At 31.5% G+C, this 26430-nt stretch overlaps 1 protein-coding gene across 1 annotated transcript; it reads right to left on the bottom strand.

Moving 5' to 3' along the window:
- Positions 1-26264, bottom strand: LOC129005555 (adipokinetic hormone/corazonin-related peptide receptor variant I-like; the record flags this gene model as incomplete). The annotated part of the gene is made up of 9 exons (XM_054434466.1): positions 1-129; positions 1075-1139; positions 2114-2182; positions 3828-3914; positions 4996-5162; positions 5891-6062; positions 6539-6743; positions 24865-25227; positions 26073-26264. Coding segments are annotated over 9 exons (1449 nt in total), but the record flags the coding sequence as incomplete, so codon positions are not given.
- Between the last annotated feature and the right edge of the window lie 166 nt (positions 26265-26430).

Here is a 26430-nt window from a genome sequence, read left to right as displayed (position 1 = left end):
TTAGAAGGAAGTACACTGGGAGGAGCTAGGAGCCTCTCTACCGGGATCGCTGTGGTACTTGGGCGTCCATTCTCTCATTCCTAGTCTGTCTAGGTGAAACTCTGATACTGCTGGCCTCCTAGACCAATCCTGCAGCAAAGAGTGATTATTTTTACTTACATAAATACTGGTGTCAGCAAAAAACGTTCTTATTAACTACTTTACCAGTGTGGATCTCACTTTGCTCACTAAACAAGGAACTTATTTACTCAATTCTTAACACATTTACTCATTTCTAATTCATTTAGTTTTTTCTTTCATTTACTACCTACTCCAATATTGTCACTGATTCCCCCTTAGCTGGGGTAAAACTGATAGATTAGAATTATTTTAAGACCCCCTGTGTTGATTGAAATTAAAAATCTCAAAAAAGTAATTGCATTTGAAAACTGTAAGGTTTATTCTGAAGTATAGATCGCAGAGCATACTTAAGCAAGAATCTTTCTCTCAACCAATATCCATGGGAGTATTATACATGCTGTACTTGAATTATGCATTTGACAAAAATATAAGTGGAAAAGAATAGTTGGAGACAAAGACTACATTCAAATCTTCTTATTCTACTGAATTTTCATATGTACATGAATGTTTAATAGGAAAGAAAAGGCAAAAGGCGTGTTCAATCATTTTTCTTTACACTTTTCTGAAAGGGTTAGGCAAAATCAAACTTAATGTTTTTTAAACAACGGTAACCAACAATAAATTTGCACTCGAATAAAGGACCAAATATTATCAATCAGCCTCCAGTTATTTCCCTCATCCAACAAGAAAAAGTCTGTTTAGCACTTTAAATAGTTAAGTCACGCCTTCGTGTGCTGTAGTTGGGTAATATAACCTAATGTTTCTGGGAAAATATAACACTGAACTATATTCTAAGGAGTTTTAATTCAATACGATATTTTAATATCAATTGTAAACAAATATTGCCTTATAGAATATAAATTTTTCGTATAAACAGCACTACAAAGTAATACAATTATCCTTGAAAATGATTGTATTTAAATGAAATGCACTCAGAACTAATCATTTACTCACCCCAGCCCTCGTGCTAAGAGTGCGGCTTTGGTTCTGTATTGCTGGATTGGTCACAACTGGAGAGGCTGAAAAGAATTTCTCGTAAGCTATCAAATATCTAAACAATATTCAAAAAGTTTTCAATTACATAGGTTCTCAATTATTGAATCTCACATTTTTAAAGTATGTTAAATATTTAGACTTTTAAAATATTGAATTAAATGAAGAGGAAATGTTAAAAAAGTTTTAACGTGGTCAAGATAAATGCAATATAACAGTAGACCATTTCATTTTATAAAGATGCCAACATAATATAAATTAATAAAATTGATTAAAAGAACATGCAACAAACTAAACAAATATCAACTCTGGTTGTAATCATCATAAACTAAACCAAGCCAAACTGAAGTAAATTAACTTCACCGTCGCAGCGCATGTAAAAAAGTCTTCTTGAAAAAATACAATCTATATTTATATTTAGTGAAAACTATATAAAAATCGAAATAATATTTCATTCGATTTGTTACAGGTTCTTGACTGAACTGTGCTCATTCATTTATATACATTTTTAATTCATTATTTACAGTTTAGGATTTAGGATAACGGTTTTAGCATATACATAATCAAAATGAGAAGGAAATTCTATAAGTAGGCTACATAGATTCTGTGGTCGTGATTTAATTTACAATATTGGTTGAATGATTACTGAAACTGGCTGTGTCATCCTCTTTAACAGGGAGGCGCATACCCTACGTTTTTTCATCAAGAACTCAATAATTAACTCATGTCAAAAAAATAGAACTTTAAACTCAAGTTTTTACTTGAAACAAATAGTGAAGTAATTTATCTCAGGAAGATCTCTTATCCTAGCAAGGTTGTCCTAAGATGAACAGTTTTGTGTATCCCGAGTAAAACGTCGGCTATTCGTCAGGTTGAATCGTTTACCACAGAAGTTTGGGAGCTGTTGATGGCTAAAAATAGGCTGTTCAGCGTGTCTTAAGGAATTGGCTAGTTTCACACAGCCGTTGACACTATGGCTGACGAGCACATTATAACTGACGGTTCTTTTCATACAGCCATCTTCCGACTTTGCAGATGAGACAAGTGAGACTCTTACCCCTCCTTAGATCTGGAATACCAGAAACTGACGTTGACTGAAGTTTAACCTTAGCCTGTAGAATTCTATTTTGTCGTTATAGTTCCTTCACCTCTCCAATTCCTATTCTTATCTCTGACGTCCCATCTTCTCTCTTTAACGCCTTATCTACCTTTGTTGTCTTTGACGCTCACTTATGTTTCTTTAAAGACCTTCAGACTCTGCAGTTATCTTCTCTAGTTTATTCAATTCTCCAAGTAATTCATTTTTTGACCTCAATCCGTATTATCAGTCTTTGAGTTGATACAGTACATTTGTTTTGTTAGTCTTTGGAAAATAGCGGTATTACATTTGTATAAATTACCTTCAGCCTAGATCATTCGTTGTCATATAAACATTTTCTGTGGGTATACCTATTTGAAGGATTTTCGTATGGACATATGTTGGATATGGTTTTAAGTCGGGTTTTGGTGCCAAATGTTAAAAATATCAAAATACAGACATGACAAATACAATAGAAATATACAAATTAATTTCCTTAAGACAAAAGAATAGTATAAGTCAATTGTTTAACAAAAGAACATGTTACAGCGAATATTGTATTAGTTTTAGTATTACAGAAAATATTTTCAACCTTTAGTTTATATTACAGGGGACTTCAAATGATCCATACTAAATAACGGTGGCATAGAAATAGTTATTAGTAATAATTGCAAACTGATTTAAGTTTTTAAAGAATTCAACGTCTATGTGATTTATTAGCAAGTGACTTGAGGTAGTAAAACAGATATTTTTAGAATAGATTATACACATCCCAATATACCATGATAAATAACTGAAATTACATTACACAGCCCCACATCCAATATCTGTCGAAAGCTAGCACATGTTACCTACAAAATATTGTATTGATCAAAACATGTAACATTGGTACCTATCTCACTATTCATACAACCATGCATCATAGGATCCTCGCATAGTGCATATTCTACTCATGCAAATCAACATGCATAACCAGGGATCCGTTATAAATGGATTTAAGGAACATTTATATGTTCCATGGCTGTTTTGATCGGATCGATATATTTTGTTATTTAATTATAAAAGTACATCTCCGAGAAGTCTTTCACTGCAGTTCCTTGTACGTAAGAAGGGTTGTCAAGGGAAAAAAGCTGTACAAATACATTTTTTATGGTTATTCCCATCAAACGTGTTTGAAATAGAGATCTTTTTAAAGAAATTGAGGAAATATTTAGTGATGATTTAATGCTCTCTGAGATGTGCAATAATAATTATTGGATTTTCCCCCAGAAACTGAACTTTACAGATCTACCACAATATTTGTTTATTATCCCTAAGGCAATCGTTTAAGAACATTTTTTTACGCAGAAATATGATTTCTGCAATAATAATTATTATTTCTTATAATTATATATATTTTTTTATTTATTTAATTTACGTGCATACTCAAAGTAAAAACTATTTTACTTCCAAGCAGTCTTTTTAATTAATGACGTTTTTCTGGCGTAAATTATATACTTTTGCCGAGAACTACAAACCTACAGTTGAGATTTTTTGTGCCAATATGTGACCTTTTAGGACGGCGTTTTTGCGCGGAACTAAGACAATTTGGCGGGAATCACTGATCTACAAGTCTACTGGTGGTGATGTCACTCACCTCTACTCGTTCTGTTTAATGCGCTATAGTTAACATTAAGCTTGTTCCCCGGACTAGGCTGGTCTGTGTTGGGAAGACCTGGGACCTCTGTAACAATGAATCCGTCGCTCTTTTATTGTTTTACAGTGTCAGTTTAGTTGTGTGAATATATTAATGATCTTTTACGTCCCCTGTACACATTTTTTATTCATGGAATTTTTTTCGTTTTTATGTAATCTAAAATACAACTTTATATGCTTTCCAGTATGTTACAAAAAATATTCCACACATAAAATTCAATGCTACATGCTAAAGATTAATGTTTGAAGGTCACCACACATATTATTAAATACTTTCCATAACATCTTGCACTTTTCAACTAAAGAACATTTTTATCAAGTTCAAAGCATTTGACAAGTGAAAAGGAATTCGTAAACTGCATTCACAGTTGTTCACATTTGAAAAAGGAAAACTACATAATAAGCTAATTTTTAAAGCTGAAACTCATTATATTAAGTGCAAGCAATTTCGTCATTTGACATGCATTAAAAAATGATGAAAATCTATGCAAGTAAAAATGTTTTAAGTGCAAAAAAGACATTTGATGTTAAATCAAAATTATTGAAAGTACTAGATACATGCTTATATGGTATTTAAAAGATATATTTGAACCTATTGTAAAACAGGTCTTAGTTTTTTTAAGAGTTTTTGGTAATATGTAGTTCTCCTTTCCTCTATAACACTGATCGCATTATTTAGTTTCAGGTACCTCGAACGATCGGAGTAAATCAAACTACTAGTTTTGTAATACAATTTTTAAACCATAAAGTATTGTTATCATCCACTGCCACAGTAAAATGTTGTTTTTCATAGAAATAAAATTAGGTTTTATTGATATCTATAACCTATTTACCATGTTAATAATTTATAATATTAGAATACCTTCAACAGTTTCAATGATAGTTGATAGTTAAAAGCATGTAGAGGTAATAATAGTGAAAAACCACCACCTTCAACCTACACGGCTGTGAAACAGCTCTTTAGACATCATGATTTTCATACTTTACATTTTCCAATTTGACAATAACTCCTCTAACTCACTAGAAGCACACAGATAAGGAAAAATATGCACAGTGTAGACAAATCGGATACGACGATAGCTTTAATTTTTTAATTCGTATGTACCGACCTGTCTGTTGTCTATTGCTTGACCCGGCACATGAACACCATGAAATGCCAAAAGCGTAAGACCCATAAACCAGGGGGTTGACACAGGAGTTGGCTACTGCCATGACAAACAATGCATCCTGTACTCTAGAGTCGACGTTCTCTGCTGACTTGCGGTCTATAGTGTACCTAGAATGAGAAAACACCTCTAAATTAATTGTATAAACATCATTTGAGATTTGGGATATCATATATAGAACAACTACTAGCTGAAATGTTATTCATAATAGGATAGGTTTCCTTTTCCTAAGAGCAACCATGTTGTAAGGTGAATGTTCAGTTTAGCTATTTAGCCTCAGCAATATCTCATATTTAAAAAACCTCCTTTGTGGTGCAGCTTAATCCCCAAGTGTTAAATATGGTTAAAATTACCTTTTTTATTTTACCACATTTAAATTTCCAAACAGATATTACAATTGTATCACAATCAGTCAAATTGTTACATTCAGGCTAAATGATGAAAATATGTGATTATTGATGTAAATATATATAGTATTTAAACAATCTATAATTCTCCATTGTATAACGTGCTGCTGGGATCTTTTGGGGCTTGTAGATTTTAGTCCCAACGATTACGTATGCCTTACTTATACTTTTATACGTATTAATACAAAGTCTCGAAGACCAAGGTTGAAATTTCGTTAGAAAAAGATATATTCCATGTAATGACCCAGCATATTCTAGCTTTTACTTCCAAATTGACCATTGAAGCGAAAGAAATAGTGGTAGGGCAAATGTTTATTGAAATAGGTATATCCCTAAGCAAAAAACTTACTATGCTTATGTATACTTTATAGATTTTAGGATACAATCGCTTGGGAACCAAAGTTTCACAAAATCCAAGTTATAAAACTAACCACATTGTCATGACGACATAAGGTGTCCAGCAAGCCACAAAAGCAGCCACTATGGTAACGGACATTCGGATAGTCTTGGCTCTCGCTCTCTCTATGACAGAAGTATCGTTCCTCCTAAGTCTCATCCTCGTCCTGGGTCCAGCACTGTTCTCTTCGGGACGCTGCATGTCAGCTGTAAAAAAAAATGTAATAGTCTACTACTAGATTTGGAAGTATAAAAATGTGAAAGGGAAGGAAGGACGAAGAAAATTTTTAAAGAAAGATTACGAGTGAACTGACATGTGGAGTATGAAGGAGATAGAAGAAGATAGAAGAATGTACACTTAAACCCTTACCAAACAGAGAGGGTACAAACCAAAATGTGGTTGGACGGTTATATTTGTAAAAATAGCTAGATAATAGATAATACCAAACGATATATTGCAAGTTAACTTCGATAACAATTGAAGTCATTCATAATATCTTAAACAATGCAATGCTGCTGAAATAGCTCAAGGATATGGTAACATTACATTAAGTGATTAAAAACAACTTCTTATTAAGCTTGTTCCCCGAACTAGGCTGGTCTGTGTTGGGATGACCTGGGACCCAACCTGGGTATTTTTCACAACACATACTCTAGCATGGTATAAATGCCTGAATACAAACCTTGATTTTGTCTGGTCTTTGATAGTATCTTGAACAGAATACACGTGTAAGCGAACATTATGACGACAAGTGGAAGAAAGTACATAACTCCTAGACAGAAGAAGTTGTAAGCCTTCTCACTAAACTCTGTAGAGAAGTAGTCGAAGGAAACACACTGGAAGAATTCTGGGTATTCTGGGTGTTGCGCTACGTGGAACACCACACTCTGCAAACATAGTTGAAAATATTATAGTTTTATACTCACATAAGTAGCCTATTATGATGTTGATGACAGGGGCACGCTACTGAAGGTTCTTAGATTAAAACATAAAGGATGACATAATTAGAATCAAGTAAATGTCAAATTAAATTCCATGTCTGAGAAATAATAAAATTTATGTTTTTATTGAGTAATACTGGGTCATAACAGTTGCTATAGTTCATAATAAGTCATTCCATCAGTTTGAATTGGTAAAATTCATAGTGTAGTCGGCAGAAATCAGTAATTTATATAAGTGCAATCTGTAGGTGGCTCACATCAACTAAGACAAATTTGATCAAAAACCTGGCGACAACTTTAACATGGGGATGGAATGTTTAGAGGTAATACTCTATCTTGAACTTAACTGATTCAAACCATCAATATTTCAGATTAAAGCCTTTATTAGTTGGAGCATTTTAAGACAAGTTGTATAAAGTAACTAAAAAAACGAGCTACGTATCATTGATTGCAGATAAGTTCAAGAATAATTATAATTAGAGGTTGGTTCATGATTCTGCTGCGTAGGTACGTCCGATCTTAATAATCTATGGTTCAAATGAAACCTGGTATTACACTGAAGGTTCTTTGACCAAAACATATAGGACAATGTAATTAGAACTGGTAAAATACATCTTTGATGAAAGAAATAAAAAAATCTAATTTATTTTTATTGGTCGATTAATATAGTAGATAAATAAATTATGATACTTTTGGAAAGTCCGTGCGTGTATACCTTTAATTTAAGACAAACATGATGATAATTGGTCTTGTAGAAGAGCCAAACAAACTCGGAAAATAAAAACCAAATTTAACTCCCTTTACAGGGAGGAAGTTGCGTTTGGCATAACTCGAATTATACGTCAGATAAATGCTTTGCTTACGTGCTTGCGATGCTTTGTGGCAAATCTGTGCGTGCATAAAATTAAAAAAAAAATCTTATATATACAATATTAAATAAGGCATGTTCATCATACTGCTTATACGTTAAAAGGGGTTTTGTTTGCCTTTTCGCCAGGGCAATAACTGCATTGTATAAAAGAAACCAGCCAATGGTAAATTCAGCAAAACCCAAGGATTACGGTGCCAATAAAGTATTTTGACCACAAGTAATTGTTAAGGAACCTGGAAGGGAACACCTAAAAAATGAAATAACAGGAACACGTTTTGCAGAATTGAAAACCGTTGTGAATCATTAAAAATGTCAGTATTTTTGTTTATTGTTACCATGGAAACCATTCGATAAACACTTGATATAAGCTGTGATGCTCAGACAAAGCTTATCGTCAACATACAAACAAGCCCACGGCACTTCTGGATATTTGCGCCATTTTTGTAAAAATACATGGCAAAGGTGTAGTAGATAAGGCCGTAGGGAACATATATTTATACCGCATACATCGGATTATGTCGCTTGTTATAAGCTTATTATAAATAGAGTGAATTCATTTTGAGCGACCTAATAAATCTATATAATAATAATATTAAATCGATTTGACAAAGATATACGCTGAATTTTTTATTTTACCTAAGCTTATGAACTAACAGACTACTGTGCACATTACCTATTTGTAATTTGGATTCAGTTTTACTGAATTGAGATTGAGTTATGGCATCGTACTTTGGGGCAACAGCAGTGAAGCAAACAGAGTATTTCTACTACAGAAGAGAATTATTAGAATAATTTGTAAAACCCATTTTTTAGATCATTGCAGACCACTTTTTATTAATCTTAAAGTTCCCACCCTTACCTCCGTTTATATATTGGAATCAGCTATGATGATATGGAAATTTCCGGAAGTCTTCAAACGCAACCACGAAATACATAATTACAACACCAGGCAACACAACCATATACACCTGAATTGTCACCGAACATCATTGGTAACAGCTGGACCACATCATACTGCAAGTAAGATATTTAATAAATTGCCAGAAGAAATAAGAAGCTGCCAAGACAAAAATTTGTTCAAGAAAAAACTCAAAAATTATTTAATAGAAGAGGCCTACTACAAGTCGGAAGAATTTTTGGAGGATTAAGAGAAGATAGGCCCTACCTGAAAATTAAACAACTTTGACGACCACGGCTGGAAAGCTACTAGTGGGATCAACATAAGTATACAAGTAAGAGTTTCTATAATTACACCCGAAATATAAATGCACCTCATACTATTTTCGTGTAATTCCTAAAAGTATACATTTATCAAATAACAGATCGGTTTAGGCTAAGATGGCATATTTATGTTTAAAAATGCTGCATTATTTTATTTACAGTTATTACAAGTATGTAATTGACGGATTGAGTATTATGTTAACCAAAATAATTAATTATTGAAATGTCAACAGCAGTCAGATTTGGGGTTGGAGGTTTGTGGTTCAAGGGGTTATGGTGGAATAATAACTTTACCACAGTTCGATTAAATTCAGGAGAACTATACCTTTAGGTCCAATCTATTTATTCTTATTACATGTAAGTTATTTTCAACATCTTGCCACTATAGACAGAGATCTAATCGATTTTGTCAATCTGTAATACAAAAATTGATGAATATGCTTCGATAACTGTGGCAGGATTAGTTTATTTGTTTTCCCACGTGAAGTACGTACTATAGTTTAAGAAGATATTTCACTATTATACACGGTATTTTGAAAGTTGAATACTCGTTATTAAACTAATTCATTTTTCAAACATAAGTTATATTTAACGTAGGACGTAAAATACCAAACCACGTTGATAGGATAATTGATCGTTTAACACATAGATACAAATAAATAGAATAATAATTGTTGTACAAACAAATTAAGGATTTGTTGAGTTTAAAATTCAAACAAAAAGTTGTGGAAATTTTCAGAATATGATAAAAGAATATTTTTCCCTACAGTCACCTGACAAAGTTGGCTTCCTTGTACTGATTATAGTACAGAAAGCTGCTAATTGCTGCATATTCATACTTTGTCGTACGGTTTATACTTTGGCGCACATCAGGATTCCAACGAAACATCACAAAAAAGCGTGGTTCTATTATGCACGTAATCCGTGTAAGCATGGAAATAGGTTGGCAACACTTAAAGATAATAATACTATGAGCAGCTGGTTGACTATTATAACTACGATTTAACCTGTCATTTCGTGTTTATAGTTTATGTTCTCTTTTTGGTATTTCTGAACTTTCTGGACTTTTCTTTTAAACGTTTTTAAAACATTCCTACGATCTTAATAAAAAAGAAAATACTTTTAAAGCATTTTTTTTAAGCGCGGAAACCACTGCAAATTACAAAAATATACGGAACTATTTTCTCAAGTCGCGGAGCACATTGCTTGCCGAGGAAAATGTAGCGGAGTGATACGGACCGAGGACTACTTTCTATAGGGCACCTATTTGTGTTGCCAGCTGAACCTAAAAAAGTGTTGTATAGTGTTTGAAAGACTAATTATTTATATGCTTTGTAGTGACTGTAGGAAAAATATAATGTGTAACACGAGTGCAAAAGGCCTTTGCTGCACTCGAGATCATTCCAAAACGTAAACTTTGCTCTCTTGTGCAGCAAATTGCCACTTTGCTCACTAGTTACACAAATAACTATTGTATGGATAGTATGGAGTAATTAGAATTGCTTAAAACTAGCTGTTACCCACGGGCTTCACCCAGTTTGACTTCATAAGTATTAATAAGACTATTGATTGGCTAAGTTAAGCAGAAATAAACAAAATAGAATACAGTATTAAAAACAAATAATCACACCTGATTTTAATAAGGTAATAAATTGAAAGAATAACAAAGAAATAAGTAAAGCTGAGGTATTTGTTTACATTAGGTATCTGGAAAATTCTCTTTAGAAATGATTTACGACCTTAAAGGGTAATTTATGAAATAGTTGATAGTTTTGCGCAAGGTTTCTCGTTATGACGAAAAATTAAATATATGGTTTATAGGGGTGTGACTTTTAGATTTCTCAAAAGTTTATGGTTAATTTATAAATGTATTTATAAATTATTATTGATAAATAATTAATAAAATTAATTCAAATTATCTGAGCTAAAATGTTTATTGTTGAAAGCTACCTTTTATGCTCCATAATGCATTAACTCAATCGAGAAAATCAAAGTGTGAAAACAGAAAGAAATGTATTACTGAATATTTTATAAATAACACTACGTGAAGAATATATTATTGCTAGAGTGTTTTAACCTTAAGACCTTTTAACCTTTACGGCTAATCGATAGAAAATTAATTGTTCTATAAATAGACCTTTGAACACATATAACTCCTTATTCAGTAAAAAAATGAAGTTACGATTGAACTCAGTTTGGAAAATCGTAACAGTGCTCTCGTGTTATAAAAATGCAGAATTTTGGATATAAAAAGCAGGCAGTTTTTTTTCTCACTTTTCTATTATGGTTTCTCTCATAACTAACGCTCCTTAGATTTGAATAATTTGTACTCTTAGTAAATATACTTTAAAAAATCATTTGTATTATTATTATATATTATATACAGGGTGTTTGTGAACTCTCTCGAAAAAATTCACAGGATTATTCCTTGGGTTAATACATGAATATTTTACATTATAAACATGGGTCGCCGGAGCCTCGTTTTCCGTCTGTCTGTCTGTATGTGTTTTTTATAAATAACCTTATAACTCGAGTTTGAATCAAGGTACAAACTTTAAATTTAACACAATTGTGTATTTTGCCGTGTTACACAAACAAGCAAAATTTCATTTCGTTGACTATAGCCGTTTCAAAATGGCGGCCATCTAAAATCCTTGACCTCAAATTACATGAAAACCACTAGAGTTACAAAAAAAACACAAGTATAAAAACAACTAGGTAATTTTATGAAAAATCAAATGACACCTAGATTTTAAAGATCAGACAACAAACAGCTGAGTTATACATTTTTAAAATAATTAATAATTTCTTTACTGGCTTTTAATCGTTATTGTTTATTCTTAAAAATCATCTGATTCTTTCTAAATTGTCACAACAATGTAAGACAGCTGGTTGGACAGATGATTTTGAGATGATGATCACATGATTATTTGAGTTATTAATTCTTTTAATAATTAATAATTTCTTTACTGGATTTTAATTGTTATTGTCTATTCTTTAAAATCATCTGATCCTTTCTAAATTGTTACAACAATTTAAGACAGCTGGTTTTCCCTAACAACAACATTTAGTTTTTTTACTAGATGGTAAATGTATTTAGTGTCCTATGTTTACCTTAACTAGTGAGATCTGTTTAAGGTTACTTAATGTACTCTGTTTCAGATGATTTTAAAGAATAAACAATAACAATTAAAAGCCAGTAAAGATATTATTAATTATTAAACAAAATTATAACTCTGCTGTTTGTTGTCCGATCTTTAAGATCTAGGTGTCATCTGATTTGGCATAAAATTTCCTAAATTTTGTTATTCTTGTGTTTTTTTGTAACTCTAGTGGTTTTCATGTAATTTGAGGTAAAAGATTTTAGATGGCCGCCATTTTGAAACGGCTATAGTCAACGAAATGAAATTTTGCATGTTTGTGTAACACGTTAAAATACACAAGTGTGTCAAATTTAAAGTGTGTACTTTGATTCAAACTCGAGTTATAAAGTTATTTATAAAAAACACATACAGACAGACAGACGGAAAACGAGGCTCCGGTGACCCATGTTTATAGTGTAAAATATTCATGTATTAACCCAAGGAATAATCCTGTGAATTTTTTCGAGAGAGTTCACAAACTCCCTGTATATTGTATATTATTATTGGAACCTATTTACTTTTTAATTTCGATAGGCTAAAACATGATTCGTTAAAAATGTTTGAACAATGCAGTAATTATTGCACCATATATAACCATAATATACCATATATTGATTGTAAAGCAAAGATCCAAGTTTAATAACATGACTAGACACACGAGTCTATGACTATGCTTTTGGTCCTAAGTTTTGGCCACTTGTGAAGCACGAAATATCCAACGTGGGTTGAGATTAACATGCCAATGACATTGTCTTTCCAAAAAAGTAATATTGCATGTCTTCTTTGTGTCTTCTATTCTATATCAGAAGGTCCTATAGTCAGACCAATTTCTTTGAACTAAACTTCTCTAAGACCTGTATGGGATCAACTACTATTATTTATATTGTAAAATACTCTTTAGGCATGCTTATTATGACGGATGGAACCGAATCGTCTGTTTTAAAAGCTCGTATGATTGCATACAACAATGGTAACCGTTCAAACCTACGTCCGATGCAACGAGTAAACCGATACTGTGATATATGGGTAAATGAATGCATACACACGATAGAGACACGGCAGTGGCCATGACCAAACCAACAAAGCGCTATACAGCCTTAATTTAGAAACAATATTTTAATTTGTGTTTATTGTCTGAGTTTGTATTTAGTGAATAAGTCAAAGAAATAAAAAAAAGAGTTACTTGATAGTTTTTGTTTTGCAAGTATTTTTTTTTTTAATTCCTTATTCTTTCGAAATAAAATACAAAGTATTTTCGGTCTTTAGGTGAGAGCCACCAAATCGTAATCATTACAGTATGTAAAAAACCAGATGTTTCGCCCATACTAGGCCTAATCATGTGGGGTGGCGTTCAATGCTGAGACTGTCTCGCATCTAAGGATGTTATTATAAAATAGATACTGGTATTGAGGTTATTAAACTAACAACTGATTAGTCATATCACTACAAAATGCGTTAATTTGTTACAACTGTTTATTTAAGTTCCCAATAACATTTACTGTTTAGTATGTCCAGAATATTTACCTTTATACAAGTTAAAACTAACAGGTTAAAAGGTATAGTCTCCCATATAATAAGCAATGGTTCAGTTGGCACACCTAATAGTTCCAATTTTATAATTTCGATATGTAATATGTTATTCGTATCGTTGGGGGATTTTTTTAGTGGTTTTCTACAAACTGTTTACTATAAATTAACATTTAATTTGTATCATAAATCTGCATGTCGTATATTTCTTATTGTATATAAACACTTAATCATTAAAGCGTTTACCCTAGACTTTGTCAATTGCTTCAAAGTGCATTAGCAACGGGGTCAGTGGGGGATAAATTGCACTAATTCCGAGAAACCCAATTAGAAATACGATTACGGTTAAGCAATGACTAAAATTTATTAAATATTATACAGATTATGTTTACAATTTTTAATATTGACCTAACTGTTTATAAAAAATCCGTCTAGCATGTATAGTAATGGTTCGAGGCGTAGTGTTTGTGATTGTATGTCACATAAAATTATTAAGAGGAGAGTAATCCACAAACTAAGTTCATTTAATCAAGAATCATTGTATAATTTACATATGCGTTACTTGGGGATGGCTGCAATACTATATGAAATAGATGTAAAACAGGTTTTTGAGCAGGGACTACATTGGTAAATTTAAAGGTCATACATGCATAGATTTTAAGATAAATATGATTTTTTTTAATATATAGTCCATTCCAAAGATTAGGCAGATTGTTAAAGTAATAGTTTTCGTATATAAGTTACTATTACTACAAATATGCAAAGGCATGCAATGTCCACGCGTAATTAATATTTTTGATGTAAAGTTACAAAAAATATAAAATAATATATTTAAGGTGAAAAAATCTTGTTTTATGAAACGTTGTGTAGTATACAATTATCCCTTTTGAAATCAGGTTGTTTTTTTGAATTAGAGGTAATTTTCGATACTCATCATTTATTTATATCAATTTACAATTCGTCTTTAATAACAGCAAACTGCACATAAAATACCATTTGATTAGGTGTCATTGCCTTTAGGCAATTGACTTCAGTAGGTGAAACAATTAATTATATTTACTAAATTAAATATTAAAATTATACTTTACAAAATTACGCCATGATATCATTGGAAAATAACTTGTTGGTGAAATATGAATATTCTTCAGCGAAATATGTGGGAAAGGTTCATAAATTAAGCTATCAAAAGAAATAATAAGGACATTTCCAATCAGGTTCAGTAATAAAAAATGTTTTACCAAAGCGTAAAATATGAAAGTTGTTTTGTTTCGAAAGTTATTTTACCTAATGGCAAATGGCCACAATATTCTCTTTTATACAACGATTATTAACTATCCCCAATAATGACAAATTTAGAGGTGACTGATTATAAATCCTACAAAAGAACAATACAGACTTTGATTTTTATGAAATATTTGTTTCATCAAAAGGTCTTGTTGTGAGATTAGCTTTATGTTTTATACACTTGGCGCATTCATATGCAATGTTTTAATAACTTGTTATGAAGTCTAAAAGGTAAAACGTGATTTAAAACCTTAAATAGGCCTAACAATATAAATTAAAGTAATATAAATACAGTATTGAATGAAACCAAAAACATAATTATATTAGTTAAACACCAAAAATTTATTTTCTCATGTAAATTTAGAATTATTAAATCAATCGTAGTGGAATATTAAATATTCGTTTACTTCGTACTTCGAAAACGACAATGCAGATAGCAAACAAACTATTTTAAAATAGTGAGGTCAAAATAATTATTGTATTAAATTACATTGAATGAGCTTGCTGATTGAAAAAAAAACAGTGTACCATCTTACCCTTTTCGATTTAAAAATTTTTACGGTCTTATATTTGCATAATTCTTATCATTTCGATGATTGAGTTAGCTGCCGAGTTTATTTCTGCGTTTAAGACCAAATTATGTTCTTTGCCACCTCTATTGTTCTCACAGTACTGTCAGATTATCAGAACAATAGACTAGCAAACACTATTGCCATTGTAGAGATGCACGTGATCAATGACATTGTATTTGTGACATTATTACTTAAATTGAGGGTTTCTATGATGATTATTTTAGAATGGATTGTTGCTTGCTGTTGTGTGGGTTCTGATGGATTTGAGTTGGAATTTTGTTTTTGGGTGGTGCAACATTTTTTTGTCTGTTTTCACTATCAAACATCACCCGTTCAATGTAAAACACATAAAAATGTTTGCTGCAATATTACCTGTAAACATTTAGTAAGAATATGGCTTGGATTAAAGTAAATACTTTTCACATTCATTATTATCAACCTCAAATGTCTACCATATTATAAAGAACGGTGAATACCGAATAACGGTGCCTTGTCAATTGATCAGCTCTTATTAATAAAGAAAAAAGTTATGAAGATATGATGTAAATTCATCGTTTAAAATTCACACCACTGGAACACAAAAAAAAATATGTAAACGCAATAATACAATTTTTATAACGGGGCTGGAAATATTTTAAATATTAATGGACAAAATATATATTTCCGGTAAGCGTGAATATACAGCAAATTATTAAACGCGTTAGGATGACCTTTTTATAAATACTAGTTTTTTTTGTTATTTTATTTATTGAAAATATAAACGTTACTAATATAAACACAAAAAAATTACAAAAAGGTTTAAAACAGGAGTTATAAACCTCACAAAAATCAACCGAAATACTTTCTCACAGAGCTGGTTGCGTTTACTACCTAATTTGTCCAAAGAGGATTTATTGTTACTTACCTGGTTTTCTTTGTCATGTTGTATTTCCTACAATATATAAAACTTTATCTTGTATGCATAAAACTCTAGGATGTAGATTCTTAAGTAGAATAAAAGCCACTATTTTTCAGGATTGTATAAGTTTTCAAATCATTTGCACCCATTATGGTTTGTTATAAAAGTGGTACAATATTAAGTTACTGAATCTATATTCAAGATTTAATCTTCTATCAAATATGTGCAACAATAAATGCCAACCCTTCTAAGTCGTTGTTGTGATTTATTTGGTTAAAATATATCTTATTTCAAACAGACAGCAAACGTCTGTGCTTGATACTATTTAATCTCGATTAATAGAGTAGGGTTTAGGTACTTTAATATAATAGTTATTGGAAATTGATCAAATGTATATGATAAATAAACGAAAATTTAATTATATGATTAAAAGCAATATGAATATTCAGTGAGGATGGGATAACAATACACATGACCATTATCATATTGCAAGTGTGTGTGTGTTTGACAATTCTATTGAACTGATTTGCATAATGATACTCTCAAAACGTGTCCAAATGTCAAATCCAACTTATAGCAAAATTCTTGCAAAAAAAATAAATTAGGCCTATTCTAAAATGTAGTCAATAGAATTCGTCTAACTATTTTATTGTAAGAAAATGATGCACTAGCACTTGATTCTGGACCAACTTCAGATCTTAATGTTATTTCGTAGCATATCGTAGAGGTTGTATAGCTGTATTGTTGATAGTTGAATGATTATGTTAGTTTTTTTTTTTTATTTGAACAGAGCGTTTGGGAATAATATGTATATCGAAGGATTAACAATAACAATAAGACGCTGTTTCAGAAATTGCTTTATGGTTACTATAAATTTCACAGACCTCAATACCAGAACTTATTTTATAGTAGTTTGGGCATTGTATCGGTTTTAAATGTGTATTTTTAGCATTAATATTTAACCAAATTAGAAACAAATATCAAATTAAATTTACTCATTACGCAAATTAGCCTCAAAACTTGAAATTTTTTTTAAATTTCAATTCGTTTACCTTTGCATATTTTGTTCCCCCTAAAAGATTAAATCTAGATTTTTGCTCATTTTAATGTAGGTAGAAAGTATAAACCAAAGCAACATGTATGGGTACAACACAACAATCAGGTGTTAATAATTTTAAGAAGACTTTGGGCCGCAAATCTATGACACAGATGCCTTAGTTTGGAGTGCGTTTTGGTACTGATTGAGCCCCTTTAACTTATGAAAACCATTTAACCAAATGGTTCGCATTCTACTACCAGATAGATAAAGATAAAAGTGATACATTACTGAACCAAAACGACTAATAAAGTTAGTTAATGCACACATAAATATTTCAAATGTCGATTAATTTAGGAAACCAATCCTACTTAGCTATTAGTTTTCTCAAGTAAACTAATGCATATATCTTCAGATTGATTATTCTAAGGTGAACCCCAGCCCAGATCCAATATAGTCTTTTCTTAGATTTTCTTCTTATTATATTATCATTTATAAATACCAAATTGTTGTTGTCCAGAAAATTTACAACATACCATCAATACATATATGTATTTACAAATATATGAAAATACATACATGTTTTTACAAATATATGGAAATAAATATAATATACCAATAAACGAACGAATGGATCGAATTTACACTGTACTTTTAACTAAAAAAAAAAAATAATTCAAACTCCGAATACCTCTCAAAACTTGGTCTGGTTGGTTCTATATATTTGGTGAGACGGTGGCTCAGTAGAAGAATCGACGTACTGCAGCGATGGTGTCAGTACGTAACTCTTTTCGCCACTAAATATTTAGCAGGACAGACCTTTGTAGTATCCTGCTTATCTTCGTCTTTGCTAGACAGGTACAGTCCATGTCTATAATTAAATGCTCTAAATATATAGTTACATAATTAAACTATGGAAACATGTGATTAAACTTTCTAAGATAGAATGTTTATTGCATTGTCACTTGTATTTAGCTTGACAAACAACTCTAGCAAATAAAAATATCGGTTCAAAGTAGTGTTGGTGGTCAATATATTGTATAAATCATCGTAGTCTTCTATTCAGTCTCCGATACTGTATCAGTCTGAACAACAATGAACAGTAAAGCTAGAGATTTGTGGTGACATTAGATCAGGATTCACGACTTTTCTGTCGTGGATTCCAAGCCCGCTGCACTAATAAGTGACACGAATACACCTAAAATGCTTACTGTATTGTCTGTGAGAATCTTGTCAGGTATCAAAAAGTGCACTCAGCTTACAGTCACTGATAATCAAAGTTTACTGAAGATATGTTAGCTGGGGTATGCAAGTTCAATATTCGTAATCAACATTTTGAGATGGATAAATATTATCAACTACCTATTTTTCATTTAAATAAATGAACGTGTTAAGTTAGACCACTTTTAAATTATTTCAATTTTAAAAACTAAATCTTTGACTTTTTCTTCACGCGTACTTGAGTATTATGTCTCTTGGCTGAGACAATTCTTCACTCTTAGTAATATTGGATAAAAAAACTAATAAGCATTAGAGCTAAAAAATCTTAATAATAATTTATGTGAGCCTAGTCCAGTTAATATATCATTAATTTTAATTTCACTATATTATTTTCAAATGTAAACACTGTTTTATGTACCAGAAATGACTTCGGCGGTGAAATAATTAATTACTTTTTTAAAGGTTAGTTATGCGGGCTCGTTGTAATGCATTTCTTAAACGTTGCTGTCGTCAAAGTAAATGGACTTCCTCTGATGTTCTATTTTTAGTTGAAACGAAATTTAATAACTTTTAGTGTTAATAGTAAGCAAGACTTCAGTGTAGATGTAACCACCTAGCACTATATAACAGTCTCTCAGTTAAGTTATCTTTGGTAAATTTCAATGGATGTGCCATAAATAAGATAATATATCCCTCTAGACTCTCTTGGAATTTACCATTCATACATTTTACAACACACTCACATCTGATTTACATCAAGATCAATTCGAACGCATCAAATAATGGTAAATATACTATACTAAGCCAAGTAATGTTTATTATTATCAAATTAATACATAATAATTTACCTCAATACATAATAATTTATCTCAATTACTAGGGATGAATAATATTTATAATTTAGTACTATTCAGAGCTGAATATGTATGAACAGATGAATGCAATAGAATGCTATAACTTGAATAGCATTTCCATAATAAATGATGAATGCTCAATTAAAAATCCAACAGTTTTAAGATCGTAATAATCAAACTGGCAACTCTCAAACTATAAGCTGCCTTAGGCAATAGAATCCAATTAAAGTCCTTGAAAATAGTTCTTAGTTGAAATTTATTTTTACTTGTCTGGTAAACAATAAGAAGACATCTTTTTCTATTTGATTTTGGCCATTAATGTTCCAACTAAAACCGTGAAAATAAACACACTGGTCCATTTATTTTGCTGATTTAGATGCAATTAGTTAAGGGTGTTATTACCGTTGATTGCTTAAATAGTTTCAAAGTGTCACGTATTTGGTTTGTAAAGGTGTATAATAAAAGATAAAAGTAATCACTATGCAGATTTCCCCTATAATCAAACAATTAATTACTACTTCTCTGACTTGGTCATTAGTTTAAAAACTACATTAACAAATTGACTATTAGCATTGAGTGGAGTTAATTAAATGTTACAGCAAGATAAGTATAATTTTTGATTAGTTATTCAATCCGTTTCAAAAGTGAATCCAAAATAAGTACCAAAAACACAAAATTCAAGTAAACTAGTGATAATTGAACATATTTCTTCTTGTGTAAATGTATGTGTGTCCCTGAACACGATGATTTGAGTATTTCTTTTTCTCTATTTGATGATATTTTGTATGCACTTGTAGGGCTGAATCCAATTCGAATGCGTTCACCAACTATCGAGATCGGGTCATTGTAACAGGTTATTATAGGCTAAGGTTTTGAAACTTTTCACAAATATTTTGTTGTTTACCCTTAAAATCGTCATATTTAACAGACGATTTATTCCCGGCGGAGTCTGGACTTAAACTCCGCCGGGTTAGCGTAGTCTGTTGTCGTAACTGATCAGTAAATGTTTCGTGTCCATAACGTGTTTTGTGTCGTGAGTAAATGTTTGTTAAATATGACGCTCTTCATGTGAAGAAAGAAGAAGTCCTTGTACCGCCTGATGATGACTCCACATAGGAGTCGAAACTAGTTGCACCTGCAATTAAATAGATTGCTTGATAGCAGGTATTTAAGCCTTTTTAATAATTAAACCTTAATATTGCCAGCTGATATTTAACAAAAGATTATAGAAGCTAACGGGTCAAAATTGAACAGTTAACGACATCTACATCTAACGATAACGTAACGACAGTCATCTAACGACGAGTTATTAACGAGCTCTAACAGCGAGTGGTGAAATCCGATTTTGACAGCTACGACCTAACTGCAGTTAGAGCAAGGCTTAACGGCAGTTTAAGTGTTTGGTGAAATTGGGTCTTAGGAGGTAATCTTAAAATAAACTGAACATTTTAAACTCTAATGTTATTCTTACGGAGATTAAGTAAACTGTATTTTGATCAAATTTGGAAAATTCATTCTTACAATATATACTGTTAATAAAAAAAAAACACATTTCACCTTCCCCGTTGCAGAAAAGCTAATTACTCATTAAATATAATATAATTCACAAAGAAAATCATCTGACAAGCTTAAGAAAAAAATATTTAGGTAAAAATGTAACCAGGCAAACGGAAATTCACTTAGTCGACAGGTTTGCTGTCGCAAGGGTACCTAGCTCTTATTTAGTCCAAAACATTGCATTAAAGATGTTTTCTTGACCCAATTCGTGAAACAAAACTGTAATCGTATTAACTGGAAAAGCCATTTATTTTCTCCATTAAAAAGACACGTGGAATCTATTAGACAATAAATTGCTAAAGCCAGTTATGGAGAGCTCTTGATGAGAATCTGTCTATCCCGGGAGCGACAATAAATGAAGTCTCAGTTTCAGAAATTGCTACACAATTCCAATTAGTTTCACAGGTTTCACTGAGGCAATTATTTTTTGCCTGCTAAGCTATTTAGATTTGCTTTTGAAGCATTATACGTTGTGAACCTTGAAAAAGAATCACTCTTTCAGATAACACAATGGTAAAAACGTTAAGTTAAATTATTTAAATCAAACTTTTAGTTTACGTCGTTTAGTTCCCAGCGTGTAATTTGTAAATTTTTATTTTAAGTATGCACAGTAAAAAATCCAAAATCATGTTAGGTTATATACTTTTCTGTGAGGAAAGTAAGACACGTAAACGTTAGAAATTATAAACTTTTAGCCCCAAATAAAATGTTGAGTTTACAAAAAATGTTAAGATAAATTGTCAATATATGTTTTAAAATAAAACCAAAGCAAAAGTTTTCCATTTAATCTTGAATTTTTTTACTATTCCATGGTCCAGTCAGTGTGATTATTCCATTTAAAACATTCTGTCAACCCAACAATAACCTTCAAATGTGAAGAATGTAGAAACAGTATAATAATTTGGTAAACCTCCCGAACATAAGTTTTCAAATACAAACAATGGAGACGTGTTATTGATCCATTATACAAATTATCTTACTTTTAATCAAATTTTCTATAAAACGTTTCATTATTTTTTCAGCCACTCTAGGTTCAATTCATTTTGATTTGAGACTCAGGATTATACTACCTATCATATTATATGCTTAGTAAAAATAAAAATTTACAAATTGTACAGCAAAACCTATTTCAACATTCTAAGACTTAACGAAAAACTCTAAATTGTAATTTACATTATCACTGGTTTTATATAGTATACAGTACATTGCAGAGCTGACTGGCAACCAAATAAATCCAAATGTTAATATTGCGTACTGGCTTAATTATATATCACGGTCAGCTGTATTGAAGTAAAAAAAATCTGCTATAACTGGCTTCCAATGCTATTCTTGTGGAAATCATATGTACGTTATATCTAATTTTGTGTTAACATTTTGAGAATCTCACTATTTTTCCTGCCGTCACGAGACAGAGACTTCTAATTTAAGCCCTCTCCCGTCTTTTCTAAACAGACTCCCACAATTTTTATTTATAGAATGCATTACGTAATTAAATATAGGAATTTGAGCAAAACCAAAAAGTATAATTATCTTTCGTCATATACGTATTATAAATTATTTTTTACATAAGTAGGCAACAAGGTTCAACGTATGTGTCTGTTTCTTCATTATTTTTGTCATGCCATGTCAATAATGTTTTGACGTTACTCGTTAATTTGATCGATAACTTCAAAACGTCAATGGAGTTTTTAAATTAATTTTAGAATATTGCTGTGACTGAAGTTGACAAATTCTGTGTTAGTCATTTATATCAATTGGTGCTTTCAGAAACATTATTTAATGAAAGTTCAACTTAAATCCGCTTATTATATACATTTTCATTCTCAACAATTAATAATATATTATTATAAAGACACCAAAAACTTATTGATATTAATATGGTGGATACAGAGTCGGCCATACTAATGGGTTTATTTAATACCAAAGAGTCATTTTCTTTAAATATTGACTTCTAAAGATAGCTATGAATGACCATTTTCACTACTGTATTTCTCAACGTGCTGAATAATGTTTTCCACTAGCAAATATGAAACTTTATGTTTATTTTTTACAATCTCAAAACACTTACTACCCGTGATAAATTATGTTTAAGACATGTAAACTCAAAATTTACAAAACAACAAGCAATCAAAATTAAGAAACGTTATAACAATATTTTATGTTCGTTTCTTTTGCTCTTTGCACTCGTACTTGAGAATTATATTTTTTGCTAATCCTACAGAACGTTTAATTTCACATACACACAACAAATAAAGTGCATTGCACAGCACAGTTTTATTGTCAGAACACGTAAAGATTTTGTCACAGAAAAACGTTTAGTTGGTCATTATTGATTTAAAACAGAATTCTACGAGCTCAATTTAATCTTTCCTCATTATTAAAAGTGTCCATCAACAAAGTGATTAGACTTCATTTGATGGCCTTTCTCAAATTTAATCAGAATTTTAAACTTAACATATTGTTTAAAATAAGGAAAATACCCACTAAAGTCCTAGTGATGGTTTAATCAATTTGGTATAAGAAAACTACTAAGAAACTAGGAAACCTTAATATATGTTTATCCTTACTGGGTAGTAATTTAAAACTAATGTCAGGTAAAATAATACAAATGTAATTTGAAAATACTTATGAATCGTTAAGTATTGAAAGTAAAAGAGATGATTCCTGTTCATAGTGTTCCTATTATATTCATATGGCAACTAAACCCACAGAACATATTGCACATGTAAAGACTGATTTTTAACTGAATAGATAGTGTTCATTAATTTCTATATAAGTTAATTTTCTTCTGTACTTAGTTTGTATATTATTTGTGGGAAAAAGTAATTGCTCATTATACAAATGCTAGGTTGTATCAATACTTTTGCTTTTAATTACAACTATTTTACATGAATTAATGTCAATTATAAACTAAATGAATTGCCATGCTAAATTGTTAGTAAGGCTAAGAATATGTTACTTGTCGGTATGTGTTACTTTTTATAGTATGTGTTCTATAAAATGCATTGTTAATCTATAGATGGTCTAAAATAAGCAAGGCAAAGTATGAAGTAAACCCCATGATATACTTTGTCTATACAGTAGACCATCCTAGCTTATTATATACTAAACTAACCTATCCTAAAAATACACAAAGCAATATCATATTATAGAAATCGGTGCAAATACCTGCAAAAAACAATCAATTTAAATTAGCTGTTTCAACTAATTAGCATATTGTCAAATCAATGTCAAACTAAATTGGTTATTAGGGACAAACGGTTTTGGCATTGGCTTTAAACAGTTCAAGTAGTCTTGTCATCCTCAACAAAATCATAATTTTAGTTAATTAAATAGTTTTGTGATATCTATGGACGTTACACAAATTTCTATCTTCATTTTAAAAACGTGAAACGTGATCGATCATCTCCTTACATAAATAGATCGTTTGATAAAATATTCGTTCGTCGTAGGAACTGTTCACTAGGTCAAAGTCCCATTAGGTCAAACTCGTATACACAGCTTACGTTCTCAGCACTGACTTTACTTGTTGACCAAGTGGGACTGTTGACCAAACGATACAGCAAAATACATGAATTTTATCTAATGGTACGAGAATAAATTATTTGACATTCCGGCACTGTTGACTTTCTGCAACACATCCAATCTTACTGCTTAATCAATACTAGTATTCACAGCTTTTTAAGAAGGGACTGATTCACTGCCAGGATGAAATCCCCGATTAAAATATCAACCAACCAAAGGAGGGCTCCATCATGAGGTCAGAAGATCTGGTAGTTGATAACATCTTTAATTCAATGAGTAACAACAAAAGTTTTTCACAAAAACATGCAACCCATACATATTCCAAATTTAAATTACATACTACTTCGAAACTAAATACCTGGGGAAGAGAGCAGACTACGGAGGCAGTCCAGGCCCCGACCAGCATTAGTTTGCCTCTACGTCGTGCTACGGTGACCTTGAGCGGATGTAACACGGCGAAGTATCTGTCCAGGCTGATGCAGACCAGCACGTTGGAGGACAGGTACAGACCGAAGGCTCGGAAGAACAATAAGAACTTGCAGGCGGCGTTGCCAGCGAACCATTGTGTCGATATCCTCCAACAGATCTCCAACGGGATCATGAAGAAGGTGACGATCATATCGGCGATGGATAGATGAGTCATCATCAGTGTTACTCGTGACTTGCGACGACGACTGCGGACCAGAGACACAAACACTGTCACGTTGCCTACTGAAGCAACCTGCAACATGAGTAGGTTGTGACTGTAAACTTGGGGTTAAAAGTGTTCTGTAGCAGTTTACAGAAAGACAATGAAGTTTTCTTGAGAAATTCAAGTTATAGTGGCTCAATCAATCGCATCAAGTTAATCAATCATCTGTTGAGTGTTACTTAGTATCAGTAAAATTGTAAAACCATCATATTATATATTTAAACAATTTTACAAAACTTATGACAGCTAGCCTGACCATACTAATGGACCGAATTACACGCGAATTATACTAAAACAAAGCTGTTTGGTCCTATAAGTGCAGGTTTTATTTGTATTTTGAGAATATTGATGTTAATTGGGTCAAAAATGAACATTCAACATTTTTATGGATATTTAACATGGTGCAAATTCTATATATTAATAGACAAATAATTATGTTTATAGAAAACCTTTTTTATCAGCTCCTGTGCATCGCAGGGGAAATATACGTATACGAGATCTACCTGAGAAATCTATACTGAATATGAGATCTATACTGAGAAATCTACGCAGGAAAGATATTTGCCTGTAGATGTGCGGAATCCCTTTATAAATTAATATAGATTAAAGAAAAACACAAAAAATGAATTAATTTATTTTTATATTAACATGGGCATTAAAGGTTGCCATGTTGGTGACGAAATAACAACAAAATATAAACAGAAAATAAAAACAAATAGAAGAAATTCCAATCACATGTTTTATTTACAGCGGGGGGTGAAAATAGAGAAGTTTGTACAAAACATACTTTCGGTCGAGTTTTCGACCACGGGGGCGAGCTCTAGTTAGAAACTGAGTATGTAGTTTTGTGATGAATTGTATCTTTTTATACATACCACAAATATTATGCTGTAAATAGCGACGACTACAAGAGAATCTGAGTTGAACTTCAACTCTGGAGGAAGGTCCTTCTTGATGAGGGTGAGATTTTCAAGGTCAGTCGTAAGATTGGGGTCCGAGGGTGACCTCTCATTGGTCATGAATGACAGTGACGTCAGGGCTGGCTGGTGCCACAGAATCTCACTGTCCTACAACAAAATTAAGTAACAAAATTAATTTATTCCAGTCCAAAGAAAACAGAAACTCATAGGTTTATTGCTTATGAAATGAGTAAGTTAATTTTATGTTTTTTTTTTTTTTTTTTACCAGGGTGTTTGGGAACCTCAAGATTTGTTATTCAATCGGGAGCTATGC

The sequence above is a fragment of the Macrosteles quadrilineatus genome, unplaced genomic scaffold (genome assembly GCF_028750875.1).
Source record: "Macrosteles quadrilineatus isolate MER2022 unplaced genomic scaffold, UCM_ALF_1.0 Scaffold_23__1_contigs__length_1887923, whole genome shotgun sequence".
Lineage (NCBI taxonomy): Eukaryota > Metazoa > Arthropoda > Insecta > Hemiptera > Cicadellidae > Macrosteles > Macrosteles quadrilineatus.
Note: the sequence above shows the minus strand (reverse complement) of the source record. Positions and strands in the feature narration are given on the sequence as shown.